Source organism: Cavia porcellus, unplaced genomic scaffold (genome assembly GCF_034190915.1).
Source record: "Cavia porcellus strain 051 isolate PalLab524CR breed Dunkin Hartley unplaced genomic scaffold, mCavPor4.1 scaffold_7, whole genome shotgun sequence".
In the NCBI taxonomy this organism is placed as follows: Eukaryota; Metazoa; Chordata; class Mammalia; order Rodentia; family Caviidae; genus Cavia; species Cavia porcellus.
In genome coordinates this window covers 54,254,359-54,280,112 of record NW_026947490.1, presented here as the reverse complement: position 1 = coordinate 54,280,112, position 25,754 = coordinate 54,254,359, and the positions used below count along the sequence as shown (strand labels likewise).

General features: G+C 36.9%; 1 protein-coding gene across 1 annotated transcript in view; it reads right to left on the bottom strand.

Moving 5' to 3' along the window:
- Positions 1-9,786: 9,786 nt before the first annotated feature.
- The window catches only part of Mael (maelstrom spermatogenic transposon silencer), a 29,714-nt gene continuing 13,746 nt past the window's right edge, over positions 9,787-25,754 (bottom strand). The window contains exons 9-12 of the mRNA XM_003468672.3: positions 13,441-13,503; positions 12,500-12,632; positions 10,451-10,526; positions 9,787-9,959 (exon numbers count right to left, since the gene is read on the bottom strand). Of these exons, the coding sequence (XP_003468720.1) occupies positions 9,838-9,959; positions 10,451-10,526; positions 12,500-12,632; positions 13,441-13,503 (394 nt within the window). The 3' untranslated portion in view covers positions 9,787-9,837. The remainder of the gene's footprint in view (positions 9,960-10,450; positions 10,527-12,499; positions 12,633-13,440; positions 13,504-25,754) is intronic.

The following is a 25,754-nucleotide window of genomic DNA, read 5'->3' as shown; positions in this document are numbered from 1 at the left end:
TCTAAGTTGCCTTCTCACCGCTGAGACACAATATCCAATACTGACAACATAACACATAGGGAGAGAGGTTTATTTTGGCTCATACAGCATAGCTCCATGACGAAACAGAATGGTTTCGTCATTCTGTTTACCATATCCTCTTTACCTCTGGCACAGCAGAGGAAAGCTGCTTGCATCATGGTAGCAAAGCAGTGAGCAAAAGGAAGAGCTGGGAAGACAGATAAACTCTTCCAGCTCATGCCTCCAGTGATACCCTCTTTGAACAGAACCACCTTCTAACAGCACATTACCTCTGAGCACACACTACTTTGGGAAACATTTGCAGTCTAAATTGTAACAGACTTCAGCCTCATCTAAGGACATGAGGATTTACACATTTTTTTCCTAAGAGTATTACAGTGTTGGATCTTACGTTTAGGTCTTTGATCCACCTGACAATTTTTACATGTGGTGTGAGATAAGGGCCTGTCTCAATTCACTTGTGCTGTTAATAACATAGTACCTGAAAGCAGGGTGTGTGTCTCACACCTGTAATCCCAGCACTCGGGAGGCTGAGGCAGGAGGATTGTTACAAGTTTGAGACTAGCCTGGGCTACAAAGTGAGCTCAAGGCCAGCCTGAACTGCACAGTGAGACCCTGTCTCAAAGAGAAAAAAAAAATAACATAGTACCTGAGACTGAATAATTTATGCAAAACAGAAATTTCTTTCTTATAATTCTGGTGACTGTGATGTCCAAGATCAAGGTGCTGGCAGGACTACTCTGCTTCCGAAGGGGAAGGGGAACAATGCTGTGTTTTCATGTGGTAAAACAGAAGGGCAAGAGAACACTCTCTTCCCCCTTGAGCTTTTTTAGAAAAGGTGCTAAACTCATTAAAGATGGCTGTGTCCTAATGACCTCCCTTGGTCATACCTGTTAGTACAACTACTGCACTTGGGGTTCATTTGGGATTGGAGGGAGCACCATCCTTTAAACCATTCCAAGTCCAACATCCCTGTATGGGGTTACCCAATTGTTGCAGCACCATACAGGGAAAGGACCAGTCTTTCCCCCACCGAATGGTATTGGCACATCCTTATAGAAAATTGGTATGAGTTTACTTCTGGATTCTTGATTCTTTTCCACTGATCTCTATATGTCTCTCTTCATGTTTAACAGCTTTTCAAATAATTGCTTATTAATTTTCTTTAAAACTTTATAATTATTTATTATCTCTGTTAAACTGCAAGTTCCTTAAGGTCAGAAGCCCTATCTTGAACTTCCGGGAGAACATGGCAGACAGATAATAGCAGCTATGGAGGCTCTTTGAGTTAGCCAGCTTAGAATTCAGGAATGGTGTGGTGTGAGGAGTCCTAAGCAAGGGGACATATACCCTGCTGACCCAGGAACAAACTAAGCTGAGAGAAACCAACTGGAAATGCAATCCCAGGACTATAACCCTTCAGGAACCCGTGCTTCTGGAAGCGGCGATTTGAATTTGCTGCTGCGTCTGAATCGGCACAGCAGGGACAAAGAGGCGAAACCTCTGAGAGCAGGAATAGGTGAACAGAGTTGAGAGCGGGACTGGCGGGGAGCCCTGCACCGACCTGCGGTGAGTGAGAGGAATGGGGACCCTTCCATAGAGAAGGAGGCTCCAACAGAGGACATTCTGGGACTAGGCAGACTAGCCGGAACAGGACACTGCAGTGACTTTAGTCGCACATTCCCCTCTCAAGAGGGATTGTTGGGGAGCACTTGGCCTGGGTGACGCCAGAGACTAAGACCCAGTAGGCTAGCCCAAACCAGGTCCCAGCACCTGGCGGTGCACCCTAGCAGTGAAGCCTTCAGCAGGTTGACTGACCTGGAGGGGCGGGCCCAGCAGAGGCTGCCCAGGTCTGTGTCTCCCTAGTACAGTGCAGTGGGCGGGAACACCTAGCCGGCACAATTCAAATAAACTGTAACTGACAAAGAAACTGGGTCTCCTATGTACGCTTGTATGGAAGGAACCAAAAGTATTGCAAGAGGGAGCAATAATAAAGGGTCCTTGACCCCCAATCCTGAGAACACTGATCTAGGAAAGGTAAATGCAAAGGAGAATGAGGACAGAAAACACGCAATATCAGACACTGTACCAATAGACATAGAGCGATATCTCCAGAACCTCATAGATGAGATCAAGAGTGAAGTATTTAATGACCTAAAGCAAGATATACGCAGAATAGTTAGAGAAATGCTAAATACCACCCAAGAAAAAACAGATGGTAGAATGGAAGAACAGACAAAAAGGGGAGAATTGTTTGATGGAGAAAAGAGAGAAAACATGGAATATGTGAAGCAGGTTCAGAGATTACCAGGAAACTTAAAAACTCTATTGAAAGCTGGCATAACAGCTTGAAAGAAACTAAGGATAGATTATCTGAACTGGAGGACAGATTTGTAACGTGGGAGCATGAAATGAAAAATTTCTTAAAAATAACAAGAAAACAAATAGCACTAATACAAAGACTTGAAGATGATAAGAGGATCTATAACTTAAGAATTAAGAACATAAAAGAAGAAGTAGGGACACAAACAAATGAACTACAAAGGCTATTCACAGAAATAATCCAGGGGAATTTCTCTAATTTAGCAAAAGGTAAAGATACTCAGGTGTATGAGGCATACAGGACCCCAGCCACCTACAACCCAAACAGAAAAACACCCAGGCATATAATAATGAAAATTCCAGAAATCCAATACAAGAACAGAATATTAAAAGCCATCAGAGACAAGAAACAGATCATTTATAAGGGAACACCCATCAGAATTACAGCAGACTTCTCGGAACAAACCATCAAATCATGAAGAGCGTGGGGGGAAATAATTCAAGCTTTGAAAGATAATAACCTCCAGCAAAGATTGATATATCCTGCACGACTGTCCCTAGAAATTGATGGAAAAACAAGGTGCTTCCAGGATAAAGAGGAACTAGGGGAATTTGCAACCACCAATTCAACTCTACAGAGAATACTGCAGGACATTCTAAAAAGAAAAATACCAAGATTCCAGAAACAGTGGCAGAGAGGCCACAATAAATGGAGCAGAAAGCAAAATGATGAAAACAAACTGACAACTAATGACAGAAAAAGAGCTCAACAGAAATGAGGCAGAGAAGGTTGGATGGTAGGAACAGCTATTTTGGAGAAAACAAGACATCATAATAGCATACGCTAATTTAATATCTTGTTTTGAAGTCCCATCAAGCTTTTGTTCTTCTGTCTCCATCGGTCTTAACATATTGCATCTTATTGGATTTTACTATATGTGATAATATAAAAAAAAACTTTTATAGATGAGATTATACAGAAACCGTTGTTCATTTTCTGTTAGTTGGCTCTAAACACCCTGTAATAATGTCATTCTCTTGAATGGTTTTACATTGTCTTGATGTTTGATGCTACAGTATAGTAAGTTATACTCAAAGATTTCAAGGAAAGAGACACAATGGTAACTACTTTTATGTCGGGATAGCTGATGATGAAACACTATTTTGCTTAAATGGTTATATTTTGACCTGTGCTCTTTTGTTATGTCCTCTTTTATCTCAATCTCCTTTATTACTTTTTTACCTTTTTAATTAAGGGAAAAATAAATAAAGCAGGATATATTATAGTAACCCACTTTGATTTCCTATTAACTTGAATACCTGTATTGCTCTCACCATCTTTTTTTGACTGATTTTACTCTATTCTGTTTTGCTTGATATTACCAAGTTCGAGAGTATAGGCAACAACTGTGAAGACAGTAAGATTCATTATGACGGCCATTCTGGTTTGACTATTATCTTCTTTTGAAGTCTTGTAGTGTCTCCGATGTTTTGGTTTTATTGGTTTTGTTCTTTACTGTTTTGTTCAATTTTATTATAGCTGATGATATAGGCAATTCTTTTTAAGATAGCAAGAGGCTATATGATAACCAATGTTGATCACCTTGTATTCTGTTTTTACAGTATGTATTATGTCCATCCTTTTGATTTGACTATTTTGTTATGTCACATTTGGTTTTATTCTCTTCAAAAAAAGTAGTAAGAACTGTGGGAGTAATAAAACCCAAAATGTGTAACTGTCATTGTACAAAAGAGAGGAAAAGAAAGTGCTCTAAAGAATGTAACTGCATGTATATTTAAGTGCATAAGATAGATAACCATATTACTGAGTTTTGTTGGATCATTGAACAGAACTGTTCAATGATCACTGAACAGAACTGTTTGCAATCTCACTGTTGAAATGTCCACTTTATATAATTAATTTTGTAATTTGAATAACTATTTCTAAGATGACAATACGTAATCTATTAACTAGTGATTTCCTACTGTTTATTTTTTCTGAAATTCTGTATAACTTGTACACTTTTTCTGTTTTTTTTTCTTTCTCCTTAAATAAAATATAAAAAAAGAAGCTCTATCTTTATTCACGTTAGGGTTTTCAACACAGCATTTAACATTTTCAAAAAATATTCACTGAACAAATTAAAATTAACCACTAGCCTTACCTTTTTGAAGAAGAGTGGGAATGGAGTCCATAGGAAAGGCAGTCTCGTTTCCTTTTACAAAATAAAGCTGTTTTGAAATTCTAGTATCCTTTCCCTATTAGTCAAAACAGTGACCATTTATTCTAATAATATGTGCACTTTTAATTTGAGGTGGTAAGTCATAAATCCAAATGTCTATAATTAAGAGCAATAATATAATATTATCTTAGTACACTCCCTGGTTTTGATTATAGCTACTGATGGAGCTAGAGGGACCAGAGATCACTATCACCCAGGTTACCTATGAGTGTCTAATCACACATTTAATCTTCTTGAAGGGCAATTTCAGTTTGCCATGGTAGAAATGTGCAAAGATAGTACCGTCAACAGCGAAGTGGAAAACTAGGCAGGGAAAGTGTCTTCAGTAAAGGCCCCATGATCAGATAGAACCTGATGTCAAAAACACAAAGAAATCCAGGTACAGTGGCACACACTTGTAATCTAAGCTACTCAGGAGGTTGAGGGAGCAAGACTACAAGTTCAAAAGTCCAGCCTGGACAACTTAGTAAGATCCTGCCTCAAGATAAAAAATATATTTAAAAAAACCTAGGGACTAGGGATATAGCTCAGTGTGAAGATCATGGGCTCAATCACCAGGACTACAAAGAGAAAAAAATTGATTTCAATGCCGAAAGAATTTAAACAGGAAACAGGGTTTTAATGTATTAATGTAATCATGGCTTGGGAATTTTTAGTATCTCTGAAGTGGAAGACCAACTATTCTCCTAAAATAAATTCCCATGGCCTGTTTTTCTTAATGTATATTTCTGAAATATAACCAATTATTATTCAGATTTTTAAAATATTAACTTGAACAATTAACACAACTGAATTTAGGTAACACAGAATATGTCATAGGTAACTGAAGGCATGGGTCTGAATTGTAATTTTAGACCTTTGCTCCTCTTCCTAAGCCAACCCAATTATGATGATGCTGATTTTTAAGAAAGATCAAGTGGTTTCAATGTCTGGAAATGAAGTTTTAAAAAAAATCCTATTTGGACTTCCGGGAGAACATGGCGGACAGATAACAGCAACTACTGGCGGCTCTCTGAAAGACTCGGCTCAGAAGCCAGGAATGGTGCGGACTAAGGAGACATAAGTCGGTGGAGATATGCTCTGCTGACTCAGGAACGAACTGGGCTGAGAGAAGCCAACTTGGAATGCAGTCCTGGTGCTAAAACAGGAACAGAAAAGACTCGGTGTGGAGGCTGGAACCGCGCCATTGTAAGCCGCGATTTGGGTTTCCGGCTGCGCGGCGGCTGGCTGCCTCTACAGCGGCTCGGCAAGGAGAGAGACGCGCGGAAGCTCTGAGAATGGCAATCTGCGAACGGCAGGGAGGTGTGCACTGACTTGTGGTGAGGTGAGTGAGAGAAACTGACACTCTACCACAGTTTGACTCCAGCAGAGGACTTTCTGGGCCCGAGCAGTCCTGCGGGAGCAGGGCGCGGTGGCGACTCCAGTCACACATCCCCCTCTCGGGCGAGATTGGTGAAAAGTGCCTGGCCTGCGTGACGCTGCCGGCGGACCTGGTAGACTGTCCCAACCCAGATCCCAGAGCCTGACGGTGGCCGGGAGGGGAGACGCGTAGGCTGCCTGGTCCGTAACTCCCTGGTGCGCAGCGGTGAGCGGGAACAACTAACTGGCGCAATTCGATCAGGCTGTGGCTGACTGGGAGAGAAGCTGGGCCTCTTATATAAGCTTGCATATATGAGGAACAGAGAAGAAGAGGCAGCATGGGAAGAGGCACCAACAAGAAAGGCTCCTTGGGCCCCAATTCTGAGAAACAGGCAATAGCAGACACCACACCAATACACATAAGGCACCATATAGAGAGCCTCATAGACCAATTCAGGAATGAAGTTATCAATGACCTGAAGCTAGAAGTATGCAGAATAGTTAGAGAAATGTTAAGTACCACCCAAGAAAAAACAGGTGGTGGAATGGAAGAACAGAAATAAAGGGGAGAATTGTTTGATGGAGAAAACAGAGAAAGCATAGAATACGTGAAGCAGGTTCAAAGGGACTACCAAGATACTAAGAAGTCTATAGAAGACTGGCATAACAGCTTGAAAGAAACTAAGGACAGACTATCTGAACTGGAGGGCAGACTTGTAATATGGGAGAATGAAATGAAAAACTTCTTAAAAATAACAAAGAAACAAACAGCAATAATACAAAGACAAGAAGATGATAAGAGGAGCCATAACTTAAGGATTCAGAACATAAAAGAAGAAGTAGGGACACAAACAAATGAACTACAAAAGCTACTCACAGAAATAATCCAGGAGAATTTTCCTAATTTAGCAAAAGGTAAAGACATTCAGATGTATGAGGCATACAGGACCCCAGCTACCTACAACCCAAACAGAGCAACACCCAGGCATATAATAATAAAAATTCCAGAAATTCAATACAAGAACAGAATATTAAAAGCTGTAAGAGACAAGAAACAGACCACTTACAAGGGAACACCCATCAGAATTACAGCAGATTTCTCTGCACAAACCATCAAATCACGAAGAGCGTGGGGGGAAATAATTCAAGCATTGAAAGATAATAATCTCCAGCCAAGATTGAGATGTCCTGCACAACTGTCCCTGGAAATTGATGGAAAAACAAGGTGCTTCCAGGATAAAGAGGAACTGGGGGAATTTGCAACCACCAATTCAACTCTACAGAGAGTATTGCAGGATATTCTAAAAAAAGAAAAATACAAAGAATCCAGAAATAATGGCAGAGAGGCCACAACAAATGGAGCAGAGAACAAAATGAAGAAGACAAACTGACCTCTACGGACAGAAAAAGAGCTTAACAGAAATGAGGCAGAGAAGATTGGATGATAGGAACAGCTATTTTGGAGAAAATGACATCTTAATAGGTAATACAGATTTAGTATCATCTTGTTTTGAAGTCTCATCTAGCTTTTGTCCTTCTGTCTCCAATGGTCTAAATAGGCTGTATCTTATTGGATTTTATTATGTACGATAGTATAAGCAAAAACCTTTTAAAGACAAGGAGATTATACAGAAACCATTGTTCATTTTGTTAGTCAATTCTAAATACTCTGTAACGCTGTCATTCTCTTGAATGGTCTCACATTGTTTTGATATACTTAATGCTACAGTATACGAAGTTGTACTCAAGGATTTCAAAGAAAGAAACAATATGGTAACTACTTTTAGGTTAGGATTATCTGGTGGTGAAACACTATTCTGCTTAAATGGTTATGTTTTGATCTGCGCTGTTTCGTTGTTATGCCCTCTTTTATCTCAATCTCCACTCCATTATTTACTTTTTTATCTTTATCCTTTTAATTAAAGGAAAAAAATAGCAGGATATATTATAGTAACCCACTTTGACTTTTCATTACCTTGATTTAAAGCCCTGTATTACTCTCACCATCTGGTTTTTAACTGATGTTCCCCTATTCTGTTTTGCTGGATAGTATCAGGTTCGAAAGTTTAGGCATCAGCTGTGAAGATAATGAGATTCATTATGACGCCCATTCTTGTTGACTTTTATCTACTTTTGAAGACCTACAATGTCTCCAATGTTTTGGTTTTGTCGGTTTTATTCTTTACTATTTTGTTCAATTGTATTATAACTAATGATATAGGCAATTCTATTAGAGATAGTGGGAGGCATTATGGTAACCATTGTTGATCACCTTGTATTATGTTTTTACATTATCTATTATGTCCACCCTTTTGACTTGACCGATTCTGTTCTGTTATGTCACATTTGGTTTTACTCTCTTCCAAAAAAGTAATAAGAACCGTGGGAGCAATGAAACCCAAAATGTGTAATAGTCATGGTACAAAAGAGAGGAAAAGAAAGTGCTCCAAACTATATAACTGCATGTATATTTAAGTGTATAAGATAGAAAATGATATCACAGAGTTTTATTGGATCAATGAACAGAACTGTTTGCAGTATAATTGATGGAATGTCCACTTTACAAGCTTTAATTTTGTGACTTGAACAATTATTTCTAAGATGACAATATGTAATCCATTAACTAGTGATTTCCTACTGTTCATTTTTTTTCTGTAAATCTGTATAACTTGTACCCTTTCCCTGCTTTTTTTCTTTTCTCCTTAAATAAAATTTAAAAAAAAAAAATCCTATTTGCAAAGGTAGTATACAAGTTTATACTCTATCAATTGTTTGTTTGAAGATCTGGTATTGGAAATAGATGAAAGGGAGCTACAGGATGGTGTAATGTGCTACAAACATGGTCTTTGGATTTAGAAAGATATGGCTGAAAATAATTCCTTCACTTAGCAGCTAAGTGACCTAAATTCTTTTTTCCTTGGTCTATAAAATGGAGGTGGTCTCCTCCTTAAGTGTGATAAAGATTTTATAAGGAAGGAAGCAAGGAACAAAGGGAAGGAGCAAGGGGAAAGGGAGAGAGAAAGGGGAGGTAGGTAGGAGGAGAGATTTATTTTGGTTCACATTTTTAGTCCATAGCTCACCAGTTCTAAGGCTGGAAGGTATGGTTGAAAGAACTTGCACAGAAAAGCTGCTCATGTCATGGCAACCAGGGAACAGGGGAGGAACTGTGGGTGATAACACCGTCTAGGGAAGTCTCCCAGTAACCACCTTTAAGCAGACCTCACCCTCCTAAAAAGCACCTTAGCTGAAGTGCTCCTATAATCCTACCACCTTCCAAAAGTTCCATCTATGAGCACATGAGGCTTTTGGGGGACATCTAGATGTAAACTATAACAAGAAAAACACGTACATTAAGACAAAGTTTTCCCTTTGAAGTCACATGACTGACAAAAATTATTCTGATAACCAGAGGGACTAAGGTTTCATGTCAGACAGATCTGAATTAGTATGTTGTCACTGCCATGTGTTGTCTTGGCCGTTGGCTCCAAATAAAAATCTATTTTCTCTCTCTTGGGTTATATATTATTCCAGTACGCTGGCGAAGACTAGTGAGCCAGTTTAGATCAGTCACAGAGTAGACACCTGATTCAGTATGACATCTGCTTGGTATAGGTAAAGAGTCTGTGAGTTGGGATAAATTACGTAATCTTTCTCCTTTTGGCATCTCATCCTTCAAATGACTGCTTTGACAAATAGGCTCAGTTTTAAAAACCTCTTTAAGTATCAAAAACTTTATTTTTGGTAAAGGCTAATTTCCTTAACTATATGCAAACAGCCTGTAGGTTTTTAGTATAAGCTTCCTGTTTTATGATGGAAATAAATAGGCTAACATTATTTTAGAGTCATTTGCAGCAGATATCAATACCTTTATTGCAGGGTAAAGAATTTTCAATTATTTGGAGAATTTGTGGATACTGCTGGAGGAACTGGAGATGCTCTCTAGTAAGCGGGTAATCCCTCTTCCTCGAACACGGCTGTTTGGGCCTGGAATCTTCACCCCAGGTGGGTAATCACCTTGGTATTGAAAATATAATGAAAGTAATATGTAATTTTACAATACTATTATAAAAGATGTCTAAATTAACTGACTTTTATCCTACCATAAGGCTCCTATAAATAGGAGAGATATTCTTAAGTAAAGACAAAAGCTGAGCAGAAATATTTTCTTTGTTTTTAGGGTAGGAAATCCTAGTTGAAGATCTTCAGATACCGCTTGAAATCTGGTATCACTAGCCTTTCTGATTTCCCAAAAGGTATCATCACATCAAAGCTATAAAACTACAGCTACAAGAAAAGAGATTTTTCTTCTAAATGTCTGCAACACAAGTCTAAGGAATAAATTATATTCAGTGACATGAAAACATATATATCCAAGTAAAATCCTCAATTTAATAAGTTTCTGAAGCTAATCTAGAAATATCTGTTTAAGCACCCCATTGTGGGATTTCACCAAGTTTTAAGGGCCTAACTTCTGTAAAGTGTATTCTATAAAATAAGCTGCTTACCACAGGATGTGTTTAACCTTTGTTCCTGATTAGAACAGCTGAAATGAGGGAATCTCGGACTCTCAACCCTTTGATTCTGTAAAGCAACAGAAGACTATCAGGGGAAAAATATTTCTTATCAATTATTAGATGGCCTAAATTAATTTCAGATTACTGTTTTCAAAATACAAACATATACCCAAGTATTTTTCAAACCTCTGATCTTCTTTTGCTGCAAAAGGGATGAGAAAAACAGTAGAGAACCAGGAGAGGGCCTGATTGTTTGTTTTGTTACACAATCTCACGCTTGCGAGGCAGACACTATGTTGCTCAGCTATATCACTGGCCCCCATGAGATGATAGCATGTTTACTAATAAGAATGATTCAGAACAGAATGATTCAAGAAAGTTGAGTCGTAAGTCGGAAAATGGATGTACCTTGAGACCAAAATGTTAAGTGAGATCAACCAGATACACAGCTTACATATTACAATTTCTTATATGTAAAACTCAAAGTTTAAATAAAAGAACAAATAAAGATCATATTAACAGGGAGACTTATTTATTTTGGTACTGGAAATTGAACTCAGGACCTTGTGCTTGGCAAGCTGTATCCCTGGCCCCAGGAAACAGATCTTTTGCAAGTGGGAAGGGAACTGAAAGATGGATGAAGAGAAAGGAGAGGAAGAGAAGTAAAAAGAATTAAGATGTGTTAAGTACATGTACCAACTTCCCACAATGAGTGTGACCATTATGTATTGCAAAGATATCCTAATAAAAATTTAAAAATAGAAAGTAGGGTAATTACTGTAGTCAAGCCCTCAGTAAAACAATGAGGTCTCATATACAGACAGAGTGGTTTTAAATGAAAGTACAGATAATTCAGTCAGAGTAAAAAGAGAGGATACAAGAGATGAAGGTAAGTAAGGCAGGAATGTGTAAACAATCTTTCCTGCCTGCTTCTACTTCCTCAAGAGAAGTAGAAGGCATTTAGTATTAGTGGGAGCAAAAAAGAAAAAAGGTGATAAAAACTAAAGGGGAAAATAGGAGAAATAACTATGAAAGATTAAGATGCTCAAGACAGGGCCTAATCTGTACATTTTGCAGCTAGGTAGCTTGAATCCCTGGTGGTGCATGCATGACTGTCCATTCCATTGGAATTTGGTGGTTCAAGCCAGTGGGAACAAGTTAATCAGACGAGAAACATGGATCACTACCAGGTAACATCGATGGTCCACTTAAATTGGGGTAATGAAAATTCAGTAAGACTAGTTAGCTTCACAAGTGTAGGAGCTGAATAGGTGAGAAGTTAGATTTAATCAGAGGTAGTCTGTCACATCAAGTGTGAGAAGATTAAAAGGACAAGGGTGCAGACAGTGAGTGCAGCACAAAGGGGAATGACAGACTAAGCAATCTAAGCTGGGAAGGAAAGAAGTGACCGAGCAGATGGGAAGAAGGTGGTGAAGAAGACACGAGGCTGCATCTTTGGACTCTAGCAACAATGGAAAACAGGGGCATGAAGTGCGGGTTCCAGGGAGGTCAAAACATTGCTGGCACTGGAGTACGAAGGAACAAAGGGGATGTTTGAGACTATGGACAGTACCACCGGGGTCTAGGATGTAGCCATGGGAGTGGGGACTTTTCTGTGGTGGAAGACAATCAAAGACAGAAGTCAAGGAACTGAGAGTCATCTGAAAGAATCACCCTTGAGGAAAATTAAAGAATTTTGAGGGAAAAACTGTTCTCCTAGATCAGTGAAGTTAAAGAGGAGGATGAGCTTGTGGGTCTACTGACTCCAAACAATGATTGTAAGGTAGAGCAGCCTGGATAGCATGAAATTCAAAGCCTGAGAATTTTAGGAAAGTCATGAAAAAGTTTGGAAACCAAAATCAAGGACAATACTTCCAATATAGGTCTACAGCAAATAAGGAAGAAAAGTGTCATCATTTGAAAGGGAAAACACAGGAGCAATGTACAGCCAAGGTTTAATTAGAAACAAGAAGGTAAAGAGATTTCCCAAAGCAGAAGTTGAAGGTAGACAGTATTTTGCTGATAATCAAGGCTTCTTACCTGGTAACGCCCTGCATCCAACACAACCATTTTGGGGGTCACACTATTGCTCGCCTCATAGTCCTGAAGTGGTACATGAGCTCCTGTGAGCTGGATTCCAAAGAGAGTGGCCAGGGAATTGCTGATGCAGTACCTTTCAAAGGAAATGAGAGAAATTTCACCATTAAGTAACTCATCAGCCCACTCAAAAAGCATTCGTATTTTAAAATTTCTAACAAAGCATCTGCAAAACACTGTTCTAAATTAAGAAAAGAAACACAGAGATTCAGAGAAGAGAGAGACAGCAATTTACAGCATGAGACAAATTATTATTGGTAAGCAATCCTCTGATTCACAGTAAGAATAAAGCTTCCAGGTTACAAAGAAATGGGAATGAAGGTAAGCAGAGGGCAGAGGCACAACTAAAATTACAATTACCATCAATTAATCTTTAGAACCAATAATCACTCGCAGTGCAGAGGCCAACAGAGCACCTACAGATATGGGACTCCAAATACTTTTTATTACAAAATGAGAAGAGAAAGGTGTATGTGTTTTGGGGTCACTTTCACAAGAAAGTGTTGTCCTTAATACAGTCCTGTCGGCTTGAGCCACTGGTGCTGTGTACATGGGACTGTCCTATGCTGCTCTATGGTTCAGAGGCGCCTGGCAGTGAGACATGAATTAGAGCCCTATTGTGAACATGTCAGTGACGGTAGGGAATTTCATTTTCCTACAGGAATCTGAGAAGGAAAAATTTCAGTAAGTGCTTCTGAAGATTCACCCCAACTGTTCGGTAAACAGTAATGTTAAGGGAAGAATAACCTTTGTTTTATAATAGAACGCATAGTAAAGAAGGTGAACAGACATTCACTCCATCTGCCAAAACAGCAAGCAAAACACAGGCAGAGAAGAATTTAACAGAGCACAATAGTAGGAAGAAACCATTTTCCCCAACTTACGCGATCTTCTTGCAAACAGCTAAAGCACAGAAGAGAATATCGTTTTCTTCATGCCACTTGCACCTGCATTTAAAAATAGGTTTTACTATCCTTACTGAAGTGGCACAGCTTAAGGGTTTTTATGTGATATTTCTAACTGGCCTCGCTAAAATCATTTAAGAAAAACTTTAGCCAAGGTTTCTAATTTAACACCCAAAGACTAACAAAAAAAATATTGTTGCTCCCTCCATACAAATTCATGATACCTTACAAACTACACATAGTCACAATAAATTTTACTTTGAAATAAAAAGGGCATTGTAGGGGCACAGCAGTGATTAAGGGTAACAGGCACTCATTCAAGAAAACAAGTCCACACTATTTGCTGGCATTGTTCTAATCCCCCTGGAAAGTATTTCTCTAGTAAAGTACATTCTTCATGTAGAAAATCAGATCTGCTTTGTGTATTTTGTTAAGCTATTAATATTTGCTTTTGCAGCCTCAACCCTAGCTCCAATTGTAACACAACTATAAACTCTGAGATGTGCTTTTATAAGAAAATCCTCTCCAACTTTCTAACCTGAGGCCACAGGTGAAATCTGTAACTTACTCCCAAAGCTTCCAAGACTACATCTCACTCAAATGTGGGCAGAAAGACCTTCACACTCTTCATTTCCACCTCCAGAAGTTGTAAGAGTCTCCTGTCCTACTTCAAGGTTAAAATTTTTTCTTCTTTTCAAGAATAACCCTGCTTTTAGAACCACCATAATTTTATATTGTTCAAACAATTTTATTGGAAAGAGTCCTCTCAACTCCAGTCTCTGCTGACAAATTTTATGTGTCTATCTATAGTTTTTAAACCTTTACACTGAAGTCATTTCTCTCTCATTTCACTTATCATCTTCTGAAAATCTGGGAGTCACTAAGACTGTGCATTTTTCTGGTGTCTTCACATGCCTTTCTGCTTGTGTCAGACAGGCAACTGAAGGTAAGGATGATCATGTCACTCCTCACATTTCCCACAAGACCTAGACTAATGCCTTATACACAAGAGCTGCTCAGACTTTTGTTATATACGAAAAGCTCTTTAAATTAGACTAAGAAAAGTAGAAATACTCTAAAGAAATATAGGAATTCCTCTCTGAGTAACATTTTGGTCATTCTTTTAAGAGTACGATACTTAGCATATCACAGTATTATTAGCTACTGCTATTTTTCTATTTTGTTATGAAATCTTGTTTTTTTATAGAAGAGTACTTTTTTATGTTTTATTAGTATTTGCTTGTATATTAAGAATAAAAACTGCACCTCTTACTAACAGAATTGCTGAGGCATCTGATTCAAAATGTGAAATAAATGCATTCACAGATTTCCGTTCTCTCTTTCCTGAGACCCTATGAAAATGACAAACAATAAAAATGGTGGATTGCTATAATAAAAAAACAGAAAGATGCCTCCATGAAAGAAAAATTTTAAATCTGTGGAACATTTCCTAAAGCTGATCCATGAAGCATCAAAGGGAACAAAAACAAAAGACACACTCGAATTAGTTGAGATGATTATTAAGGGAGAAAACAAAACAGCTCAATAAGGTATTTGGCAAGTTCCCAGAAGACAGTAAGATACTGGGCCAAATAAATGAGATGATCAGCCAGTCTAGTGAAGACACTTAATAAAAAACTAGCTGAACTAAATAAAATGATGTAAAACACTAACTGAAAAAATCAGGAGTCTATAAAAAGGCTCCAAATAGAAATTTGGGAGTTAAAAAATTCTAATACGTGTGTGGACAGCAGAGCGAACAATGTGAGGACAGAGTGTTGGAACTAGAAAACAGGGCTGTTAGTGAATAATGAGAAATACCTTAAAAATAACAAGAGAATATGAAAAATGGATCAAACAACTAGATAAGACACAAAGGAGTAAGATTAACTGAAATTCGTGAAAAACCAGAAGATAGCACAAAAGGCTTAAAAAATCTGTTTACTGATACAACAGAAAGGTTTCCAAATAAAGATAATGTATTTAGCACATAAGTGATGCATATAGAACCCCAAATACACACAATCAGAAAAGAATTTCATAACACATCATAGTCAAAATCCTAGAACTCCAACACAGGAACAGAATCTTAAAAGTGATTAGAAAAATACAATGAATTATTTATAAAGGAAAAGCCATTAGAATTATAGCAGACTTCTCAACACAAACCTTAAAAGCGAAGAGAGCTTGGAGTGAAGTTTTCAAGCCCTAAAAGAAAATAATTTCCAAGCCAGGCTGATACATCCTAAAAAATGATCTTTCAAAAACCATGGTGAAATAAGATTTTTTCATAATAAAGAGCACTCAAAGAAATTCATAACTACCAAACCAGTGCTCCAAAAAATTCTCAAGAATATCCAAAGAGACCAACCTCATTAATCAATATAAATGCAAAAATTCTTTGTAAGATACTGACAAACAGAATGTAATGAATCATCAAAAAGATCATATATCATGACCAAGAAGGCTCCATGCTAGGGATACAAGAATGTTTAAACATACACAAATCAATAAACGTAATACATCATATAAACAGAAGCAGGACAAAAAACACATGTTCACCTCAACAGGTGAAGAAAAAGCTTTTGAAAATACACAACAGCATCCATACAAAAGAAAATAGGTATAGAAGGATCTTATCTCAATCTGATAAGTCATTTACGATAAGCCCACTGTCAACATTGTATTAAATGGGGAGAAACTGAAAGCTTTCCCTCTGAAATGAGAAACAAGACAAAGATGCCTACTATTACCACTTTGGTTCAACACAGTGCTTGAAACATTAGAAGAACAAGTAGGCAAGAAAAAATTAAAAGTTATATATTGGAAAGTATGAAACAATATTATCATAATTTGAAGATGACATGATCCTCTACATAGAAGACCCCAAAATTCCACCAAAAGATTCTTACAATTAGTAACCAAGTTCAGTGATGTAGCAGGATACGAAAATCAATAGCATTCCTGTATCTGAATAATGAACCCACTGATAAAGAAATTAGAGAAAAAACACTATTCACAATAGCATGCAAAAAATTAAATACTTAGTAAATAAACTAAAGGAAGTAAAAGATCTCTATAATGAAAACTACAGAACTCTGAAAAAGGAAATCAAAGTGCACATCATAAATGGAAAGATAGCCCCTAGTCATGTACAGACAGAACTAATATGCTCAAAATGGTCATATTTCCCAAAATGATACACAGCTTTAATCCCTTAATAAAAATATCAACATCACTCTTCACAGAACTAGAGCAAACAATCCAGTTTGCATATGGAAACAGAAGAACCCACAATAGCAAAAAAAAAAATTATGGGTGACAACAGTAAAGTAGGAAGTATCATAATCCAGATTCGTTATATTACAAAGCTAAACAAAACAAAATTAAACAAAATAAAGTAACACACAGCATGGTATTGGCACAAAAAGCTCACATGGATCAACAGAACACAATAGAGGATGCAGAAACAATCCCAAGTACACATGACTATGGGGCCAAAAACATACACTGGAGTAAAGCTAGGCTCTTTAATAAATGCTCTTGGGAAAACTGGCAATCCACAGGCAGAAGATGCATGTAGACCCTTATCTCTCACTATGTACTAAACTAAAGGCAAAATGGATCACAGAACTAAATGTTGCAACAGAAATACTTGCTGGAAGATAAAATAGACAAAAATTTGAAATCACAGGTGAAGGAGAGGACTTTCTGAAAGAGACTATTTGCACAGAAAATAGAACTGAGAATCAACAAATGAGTTCATATCAAATTTAAAAGCTTCTGCACACCAAAAGAAACAGTGAAAAAATAGCCTATAGAATGAGAAAACACTTTTTACCAGTTATTCCTAAGGATTAACATCTAGAATATATTAAGAACTCCAAAAATTAAGACTCCCCAGAAAAAAAAAAACCCAATCAAAAAATGAGCAAGTGGACAGATATTTCACCGAAGTAGTACCATGAAGAAATGAGTAACATCACTGGCCATCAGAGAAACACAAGTTAAAACACACTGAGATCCTCTCTTATCCTGGAAAATATAGCCATCATCAAGATCAAGAAGTAATAGGGGCTGGGGATTTAGCTCAGCGGCATAAGCGCCTGCCTTGCAAGCAGGCAGTCGTGAGTTCGATCCCTGGTACCGATAAAAACGAAAAAGATAAAAAAAAAAAAAAAAAACAAAAAAGAAATTAAGTAATAACAAATGCTGCAGAGAAAAAGGAAACTTTCTTGCATTGTTGTGGGAATGTAAACTAGTGTAGTCATAATGAAAATCACTATGGAGATTCCTCAAAAAACTAAACCTGGAAGTCCAATTTAACTCGGCATTTCCTGTTCTAGGTATCTTACCAAAAGAATTACAGACATCATATTATAGTGATATATGGATACTCATGTTTATAGCAGAACAATTCACAACAGCTGAATCTTGAAAGTAACCTGTATGTTCAACAGATAAATGGATTAAGAAAATGTGGTATTTACATACAGCAGAATACTACTCTACTATAAAGAAAAACAGAGTTGTAAGAAAATGGATGCAGCTTAAAACCATAATGTTAAGTGAAACAAATCAGATATAGATGCTTGAATATCATATGGTTTTTCTTATATGAGAAATGCAAATCAAAATGAGCAGAATAAAAGACAAATAATAGAAAAATAGGGAAACAGTTCTTCCTCAAATAGGAAGGGGATTAAGGGATGGAAGGAGGGACAAGCGGGGAGGGAATAGGAATGAGAAAAGGAATTGAGATTTGTTATGTACATGCACCAATTCCACATAAGGAATGTAAACATTATGTACTAGAAACACATACTAAAACATAAATAAATTTTAAAAATAAAAACTTGTATAACATAAATACAATGAAGGAGTGGTACCTGACAAAACTGGACAAAGAAGTCTCAAGTTCTGGAACTCAAAGATAAAGCTAGCCTACAAAGAGATCTGCCTAGGAGAACTTTAGAAAGGCGTGAACGTGAGGACATGTTCTACGCAGAGAGCAGAGGAAAGACACGACACAGAACTTCTGCACCAATCAGTCAATCTCTGACTCCAAGCGAAGGAGTCAACTGATTGTTTCTGGAATTAGCAGAAGAATGGTTGCTGGTGCTTTAAAGCAAAGCACTCCGTATTTCTGCACTTAGAATTCTGCCTCCACTCAATTTATTGTTAAGTTCCATTACCTATTTTTCCCTTCAGTTACACATTCCCACTGAAAAAAAGATAAAATACTTACTTGGCTTTAATGCCTCATTTCTAAATATGAACATAACCAAGTACAGACATTCAAAGAAATCTGAAAAATGAAAAAAAGACCACAAAAAATACCACCAATCATAACCTCCAAGGAGACAGTCCATCGAACAAAAGCTAATATTAATAACCCTGACATGTCAAGTACCTCAGGAGATTTGCAGTCACTGCATCCAGGGTCTCAGCTTTTCTCCTGTTCTGATCAACTCTCATTAATACGAATGACAGCTATAATAATTTGAATAACATTGTAACAATTATTAGTGACAACTATTAAACCTCAAAAAGTGAGCCTCTGATCCTTTTTATATCTCAGAATTTCTAAGGGGTGTGTGCCGATTCCCCTTCTGCTCCTGCCTTTGGCCTTGGTAACTCCATCTGTACACCGCAGGGCTCACCTCCTAACTTCTCACCACTGTCTCACAACAGTCTACAGTTGTTCCTTTCTCTCCAGCTACCCAGTCAACTTTTTATTCATTCTCTGGGGGTACAGTTGTTGGATCTACTGCTTTTCACCACGTGAAACCTACCTATTCCTCTCCACTTCTGTTCCCACCTTAGACCAAGTCATTCATTGCCTGATTACCTAACAGCCATAGGCACCATACTTCATTTCTTGCCACCTTTCCAAACATCAATTAGGCTGGGCTTTAGCTCAGTGGTGTAGCATCTTGCCTGGTAAGTGTGAAGTCCTGAGTTCAAGTCCCAGTATCCCCTCAAAAAATCCATTAAAAACTCAGGTTTTTTTTGTTGTCTTTTTGATACACAGTCCACTGAACTCACTTTGTAGCCCAGGCTGGTCTTGAACTCACAAGGATTCTCCTGTCTCAGCCTCCTCAGTGCTGGGATTACAGGCCTGTAGCACCACACCCAGACTTTTAAAAACCTAACCTACCACGTTTTCTTAATAGATAAAATTTCTTCCTATGGTTAACAATGCCTTGTGCTTCTGGGCCTCCTCACATCTATCTCCTGCTTCAGTTCTCAGCTTTAAGGTGTATTCCATCCTTAAAAAAAAGTTTCTTTGATAATTTTGGAATCTACCTTTCTATACACTTCTCTGTTAGAGTAGCTTGTTGATTGCCTATACAGCATTTATCACAAGCTAAAATTAGCATTTTAAATTACTTAATACATATCTCTTTCCTACTTAACTAACAGCTTCACAAAGGTAAAGACCACATTAATTGTGCATTAGCAGAAATGCTTGGCACAAAGGAGATGCTCAGTAAATACTTGCTGATTAAAAGCACTGTTTCAGTTATTAGGAAGACACAGTGAATCCAATGACAGTAACAAGCATAAGGGAAACAGGAGATCAATAAAATTTTAAATATCCTAGTCTCCAAAATAACAGGACAGAAAATGAACAATGGTTTCTATATTATCTCTTTGCCTATAAAAATTTTTGTTTATACTATCACATATAATAAAATCCAGTAAGATACAACATGATAAAATCAATGGAGACAGAAGAACAGCTTGATCGGACTTCAAGATGATATTAAATCAGCACTAGCTACTATGGTGTCTTGTTTTCTTCAAAATAGCTGTTCATACCATCACAGACAGTAAAATCAAACAACCCAAAATAAAACTATTCTGATTAATGAGTGAAAACATTATAAGGCTTCAAAGTAATATAATGGGGAATCATGATTACCACATACTTTTATGTAGCGTTATCATTTCTTACACTAGGGAAACTAGTATTTATACCTATGAGTTTGATTTATTTAACTTATGAGTATGGTCTCAAGCTGCGCCCATTTATTTATAAGTATCTCAATGTGATCCTTCTTTATAGCTGAGTAGTACTCCATTGTATAAAAATACCACAACTTTTTTTATCCATTCCTCAGTTGATGGACACTTAGGTTGTTTCCAAGATCTGGCTATTACAAATTGTGCTGCTATAAACATGTGTGCACATATATCACTGTGGTATGATGCTTTCAGTTCTTCTGAGGGTATGCCTAGAAGTGGAATAGCTGCAACAAATGGGACTTCCAATCCCAGCTTTTTGAGAAATATCCAGACTGACCTCCACAATGGTTTCATCGGTCTGCACTCCCACCAACAGTACAGAAGAGTTCCTTTTCCCCCACAGCCTCTCCAGCATTTGTTGTTGGTGGTTTTCTTGATCCTGGCCATTCTTTCAGGAGTGAGATGAAATCTCAGTGTGGTTTTAATTTGCATTTCTCTAATGAGTAATGATAATGAACATTTTTTCATGTATTTATTTGCCATTTGTATTTCTTCATCTGAGAATTGTGTATTCATCTCAGATGCTCATTTTTGGATTCGACCTTTGAATTTTGGGGGTCTGATTTTTTTTTTAATTCTTTATGTTTTAGACAGAAGGCCTTTGTCTAAGGGACAGTTCACTTAGATTTTTTCCCAGTTTGTGGGTTTTCTTTTCACTATGGTATGTTTGATGCTATAGTATACGAAGTTATACACAAAATTTCAAGGAAAGAGACACTATGGTAACTACTATGATGTTAGGTTATCTTGTGATGAAACACTATGTTGCTTAAATTGTTCTGTTCTGACCTGTGTTATGTTGTTAATGTCCTCTTTTATCTCAATCTCCCCTTTTTAAAAATTTTTGTTTTTTAATTAAGAGAAAAAAAATAAACTAAAAAATAGGATATATTACAGTAACTTTTTTGATTTCCTATTAACTTAAATTTGAACCCCTGTATTGCTCTTACCATCTTGTTTTGACTGATTTTACTCTATTCTGTTTTGTTTGATAGTGTCAAGTTTGAGGGTATAGGCAACTACTTTGAAGGCAATAAGATTCATTATGATGCCCATTCTGGTTTGACTATTATCTTTTTTGAAGTCCTGTAAGGTCTCCAATGTTTTGGTTTTATTGGTTTTGTTCTGTACTGTTTTGTTCAATTTTATTATACCTGATGATATAGGCAATTCTTTTTAAGATAGCAAGAGGCATTATGGTAACCATTGTTGATCATCTAGTATTCTGTTTTTACATCATGTACTATGTCCATCCTTTTATTTTATTTATTTTTTTTTTTGTCTTTTTCCTTTTTATCGGTACCAGGGATCGAACTCACAACTGCCTGCTTGCAAGGCAGGCGCTTATGCCGCTGAGCTAAATCCCCAGCCCCCCATCCTTTTATTTTGACTGACTCCACTTTGTTTTGTTACATTTGGTTTCTCTTCAAAAAAAAGTAATTAAGAACTGTGGCAGTAATAAAACCCAAAATGTGTAATTGTTATTGCAAAAAAGAGAGGAAAAGAAAGTGCTCTAAAGGATATAACTGTATATATATTTAAGTGTGTCAGATAGATAACCGTATTACTAAGTTTTTGTTGGATCATTGAACAGAACTGTTTGCAATCTCACTGTTTGAACGTCCACTTTGTATGCTTTAATTTTGTAACTTGAACAACTATTTCTAAGATGAAAATATGTAATCTATTTACTAGTGATTTCTTACTGTTTATTTTCTTGAAATTTTGTACTACTTGTACCCTTTTACTGTTTTTTTCTCTTTAAATAAAATTTTAAAAAATAACATGACAATTACTAAGAGTTGGCCCTCTTAACAGTTTAACTGTATTTGATTTTACCAGTAGAAAATCTGCCTATTTCTTCTATAGCTGAAGACAACATTTATTATAAATTAAGTCTTTTGGAGGATACTGAAGAGCAGTATTTGAGATGAGTCTTAGTGGCATACATTAACAGATTCTAACCAGCTTCTACATTTCACTACAATTTACACTTCTTTGTGTAAAGTATTACGTATTGGAATCTTATTACAGAATGAGATATATCTATCCTATCCAAACTATTTCCTTATTACAGTGCCTAAATACTGAGTGTCAGTTTCGTCTTTAACAAAACCCCATGTCACAGGCTTCAAAGAGTGTTTCAGTAGTACTAGGAATTGAACCCAGGACCTTTTCCTAAGCTACATTCCAGCTCTTTTGTTCATCTGTTGTTTTGAGGCAGAATCTCACTAAGTTTCTAAGTTGCCTAAGCTGGGCTCAAGTCTTCATTCACCTATGTTAGCCTCCCAGACAGCTAGGGTTACAGATACATGGCACCATGACTGATTCAAAAAAATGTCTTACAGCAAAGTTACTGTGGTCTTGTTACAGGATGCACTTACTCTACCAAACTTAACACTGTGTGTCTTCAATTATGAAACACGCTTCCCAAATCTTACTGGAATTGGAATTCATTTTACGATCAGAGATATTCCACTGGAAAGTCTGGATATAGTTGCCAGGACCTAAGCAAACAAACCTGATTACTATTCTTGCTTGTATTCAGACAACTGTATCCCTCTAACCCATTAATTAATGAACCCATTTAAAGATTATTTGAAGACATATGAGTTTTATCTCTAGAAGTTTTCTGTTGACTTCTTCTGATGAGATTAAGAAAAAGCCAGCATGAAAGACTGAAGAAAGGGTGTCAGTGGTGGGGGAAAAAATGCCAGAGATACTAGTGAAGTTCTCTTTAAGAAACGGGCTATCAGCTCTCTTCATGGCACAGAGCACGGCAATGCATAAAAACACTGAAGCCAAATGACTATCAATGTGAAATTTTGAAACTATGTTTAGGTAGTAGTTCAGGTAATAGATTTTATAAATCCAAATATCCTAACACTTTACCCATAAACTATCCACAATTAACAAGAACCAAAAAAACTAAAACAAAGCAGATGAAATCCATACTTACAGCATAACAAGAGAAAAAAACACTATAAAACTCAACTACCTACAAACGAGAAAAAAGATTTTAAGAATTCCAATAGAGTAAATTTTCAATTTCTCACTCTGCCTTTATGGAGGATTATAGAATCCAGGAAAAAAATGTGGGGAAGAGAAAGGAAACAGAGAGCCAAAGACTAAATTAAAATCATCCCCACAGAGAGAAAGTACACTCTACATGAATACTAAAACAGAATCCTGGCAATCTGAGCGATGACCACAGGAAAATGCCTGTGCCAAGGGAAAGAGGAGCGAGGAGAACCCTTTAGAAATTGAGTGGAGGAAAAAAAAGCAAGATGGTGACATTAAGGGTCCTGTAGGACGAAAGAAAACAATGGAAGGGCCTACAAGCCCCCACTAACGAACCTGTGTGTGACTACACTGACAGGAGAGGGAGCTCTTAAACAGACTCCTGAACCTCTTCAAATCACCAGCTTTGCCCAACAAACGCAAAGAAACAGTACATTTTCATCTACAGAAAGCTTCTATGCGAAGAAAACAGAAAATGAGACTCAAAATGTCTTAGATGCTAACTTCCTACCACTATCCCCTCCCAAAATGTGAAGAACAGAATTTTAACATAACATTTCCACACTGAATTAAATGCCCTCAAACAAGAATGTGAGAACACAGAAACACTCTTAATAAGAAACTTCGAAGTTAAAAACATAAAATGCAGAAAAATCATATAAGAAAAATTACTAAGTCATAAACTGCCCAAGAAAGAACAGTTTCATTTGAAAAATTAACAAGAGAAACTGAAAAAAACATAAATTATCATGCAAAAAACAAAGAGTATAAAGTATCAGAGAAGGTAACCACAATAAAAATGGTTATCAAGCACACATACTTGGATACATCTTAACTTTAGAAACAAAATTAAATGGTAAAACAGACTTAACATTAAAAAAAGGAAGCGTGATTCTGTATATCATAATGGCTCACTGAACACCTCAGAGTGGACCTGCAATAAGCTCAGACAAATAGTCTAGCAAAACTATTAAGACTTTAAAGATAAAAGAAATTAAGATCTCTAGGCAAAAAACCAAGTAACTATAGTTAAAAACACAGGCTAAGAGAACCAACTAACCAAATTTCACAGAAGATACAAGCAATATAGGTTATTTTCTAGAAATTCTAGGAAATAAAGTACAACCATTAAAAGGTCTTTAAACATTCAAGAAAATAGGAAATATTATTCCTACAAGCCCCTCATCAACCTACTATACCAAGGTTCAGCAAACATTTTATGTATAGGAACCAAATAACACAGCAATCATCTTAAAACTACCAGGAGATACAAGGAGATACAGAAACAGTAGTAGCAAGATTTTAAAACCTCATTCTCATTACGAGGTAGATCAACAGGACAACATACACCTGAAAGGTAAGAAAACGTAAGCAACGAATTGCTACAGTTTGGACCTGGACAGTCTCTCCCTCAAAAGCCCTGAAGCTAGTTGCTTGGTCCCCACTTAATGCTTATTGGAAAGGGTGAAGCTTTCCTTTTTCTCATTAGCTTCCCAGAGATGAGGTAAGCAGTTCTGTTCCTCTCACACTCCTGCCATGATCTGCTGCCTCCATACAGCCCTAAAGGCCAGCAATATGACCAACTAATCAGACTGGATTCTCCAAAACCATGAGCCGAAATAAACCTTTTCCTTTCATAAACTAATTAACTCACATATGGAGATATAATATCTTGCAAAAACAAAGACCACATATTCTCATGTGTCCACAGAAGCCACAAAAATTGAATATATTCAACACTAAACAAAAAATTCCTAATCCTACTGACTTGCATGAAGCTGTTATTATAGATAATATCCTTTAGTTACACTGCAAAAACCATTACAAAATGAAACAAAACCAAAAAGCCTTTCTACTTGTACATTTAAAAGTCTTGTATTTAACACCTGGTTGAAAATGAAAATGAAAAGAACTTGTTAAAAATAGTGAGTCATGGTGGTGCAGACCTATCATCCAGCTATGTGGGAGACCTCAGTATGAGGCCTGCATAACCCCATGAGTTTGATAGTAGCTAGGCAATACAGAAAGACCTCATCTCAAAAAAATGTTTTAAATGTATACAAAAGACACCAAAACAGATTTAAACAATAGAAAGACATCCCTCGACCTTGGATGCAATTCATCATTATAAAGACTTCAGTATTACCTAAGTTTAATTTATAAATCTATTATATTCACAACTAAACTTTTATGAAGCTAGAATGAAGTAAGTGACACTTTTGAAAATATTTTTTGTCTGA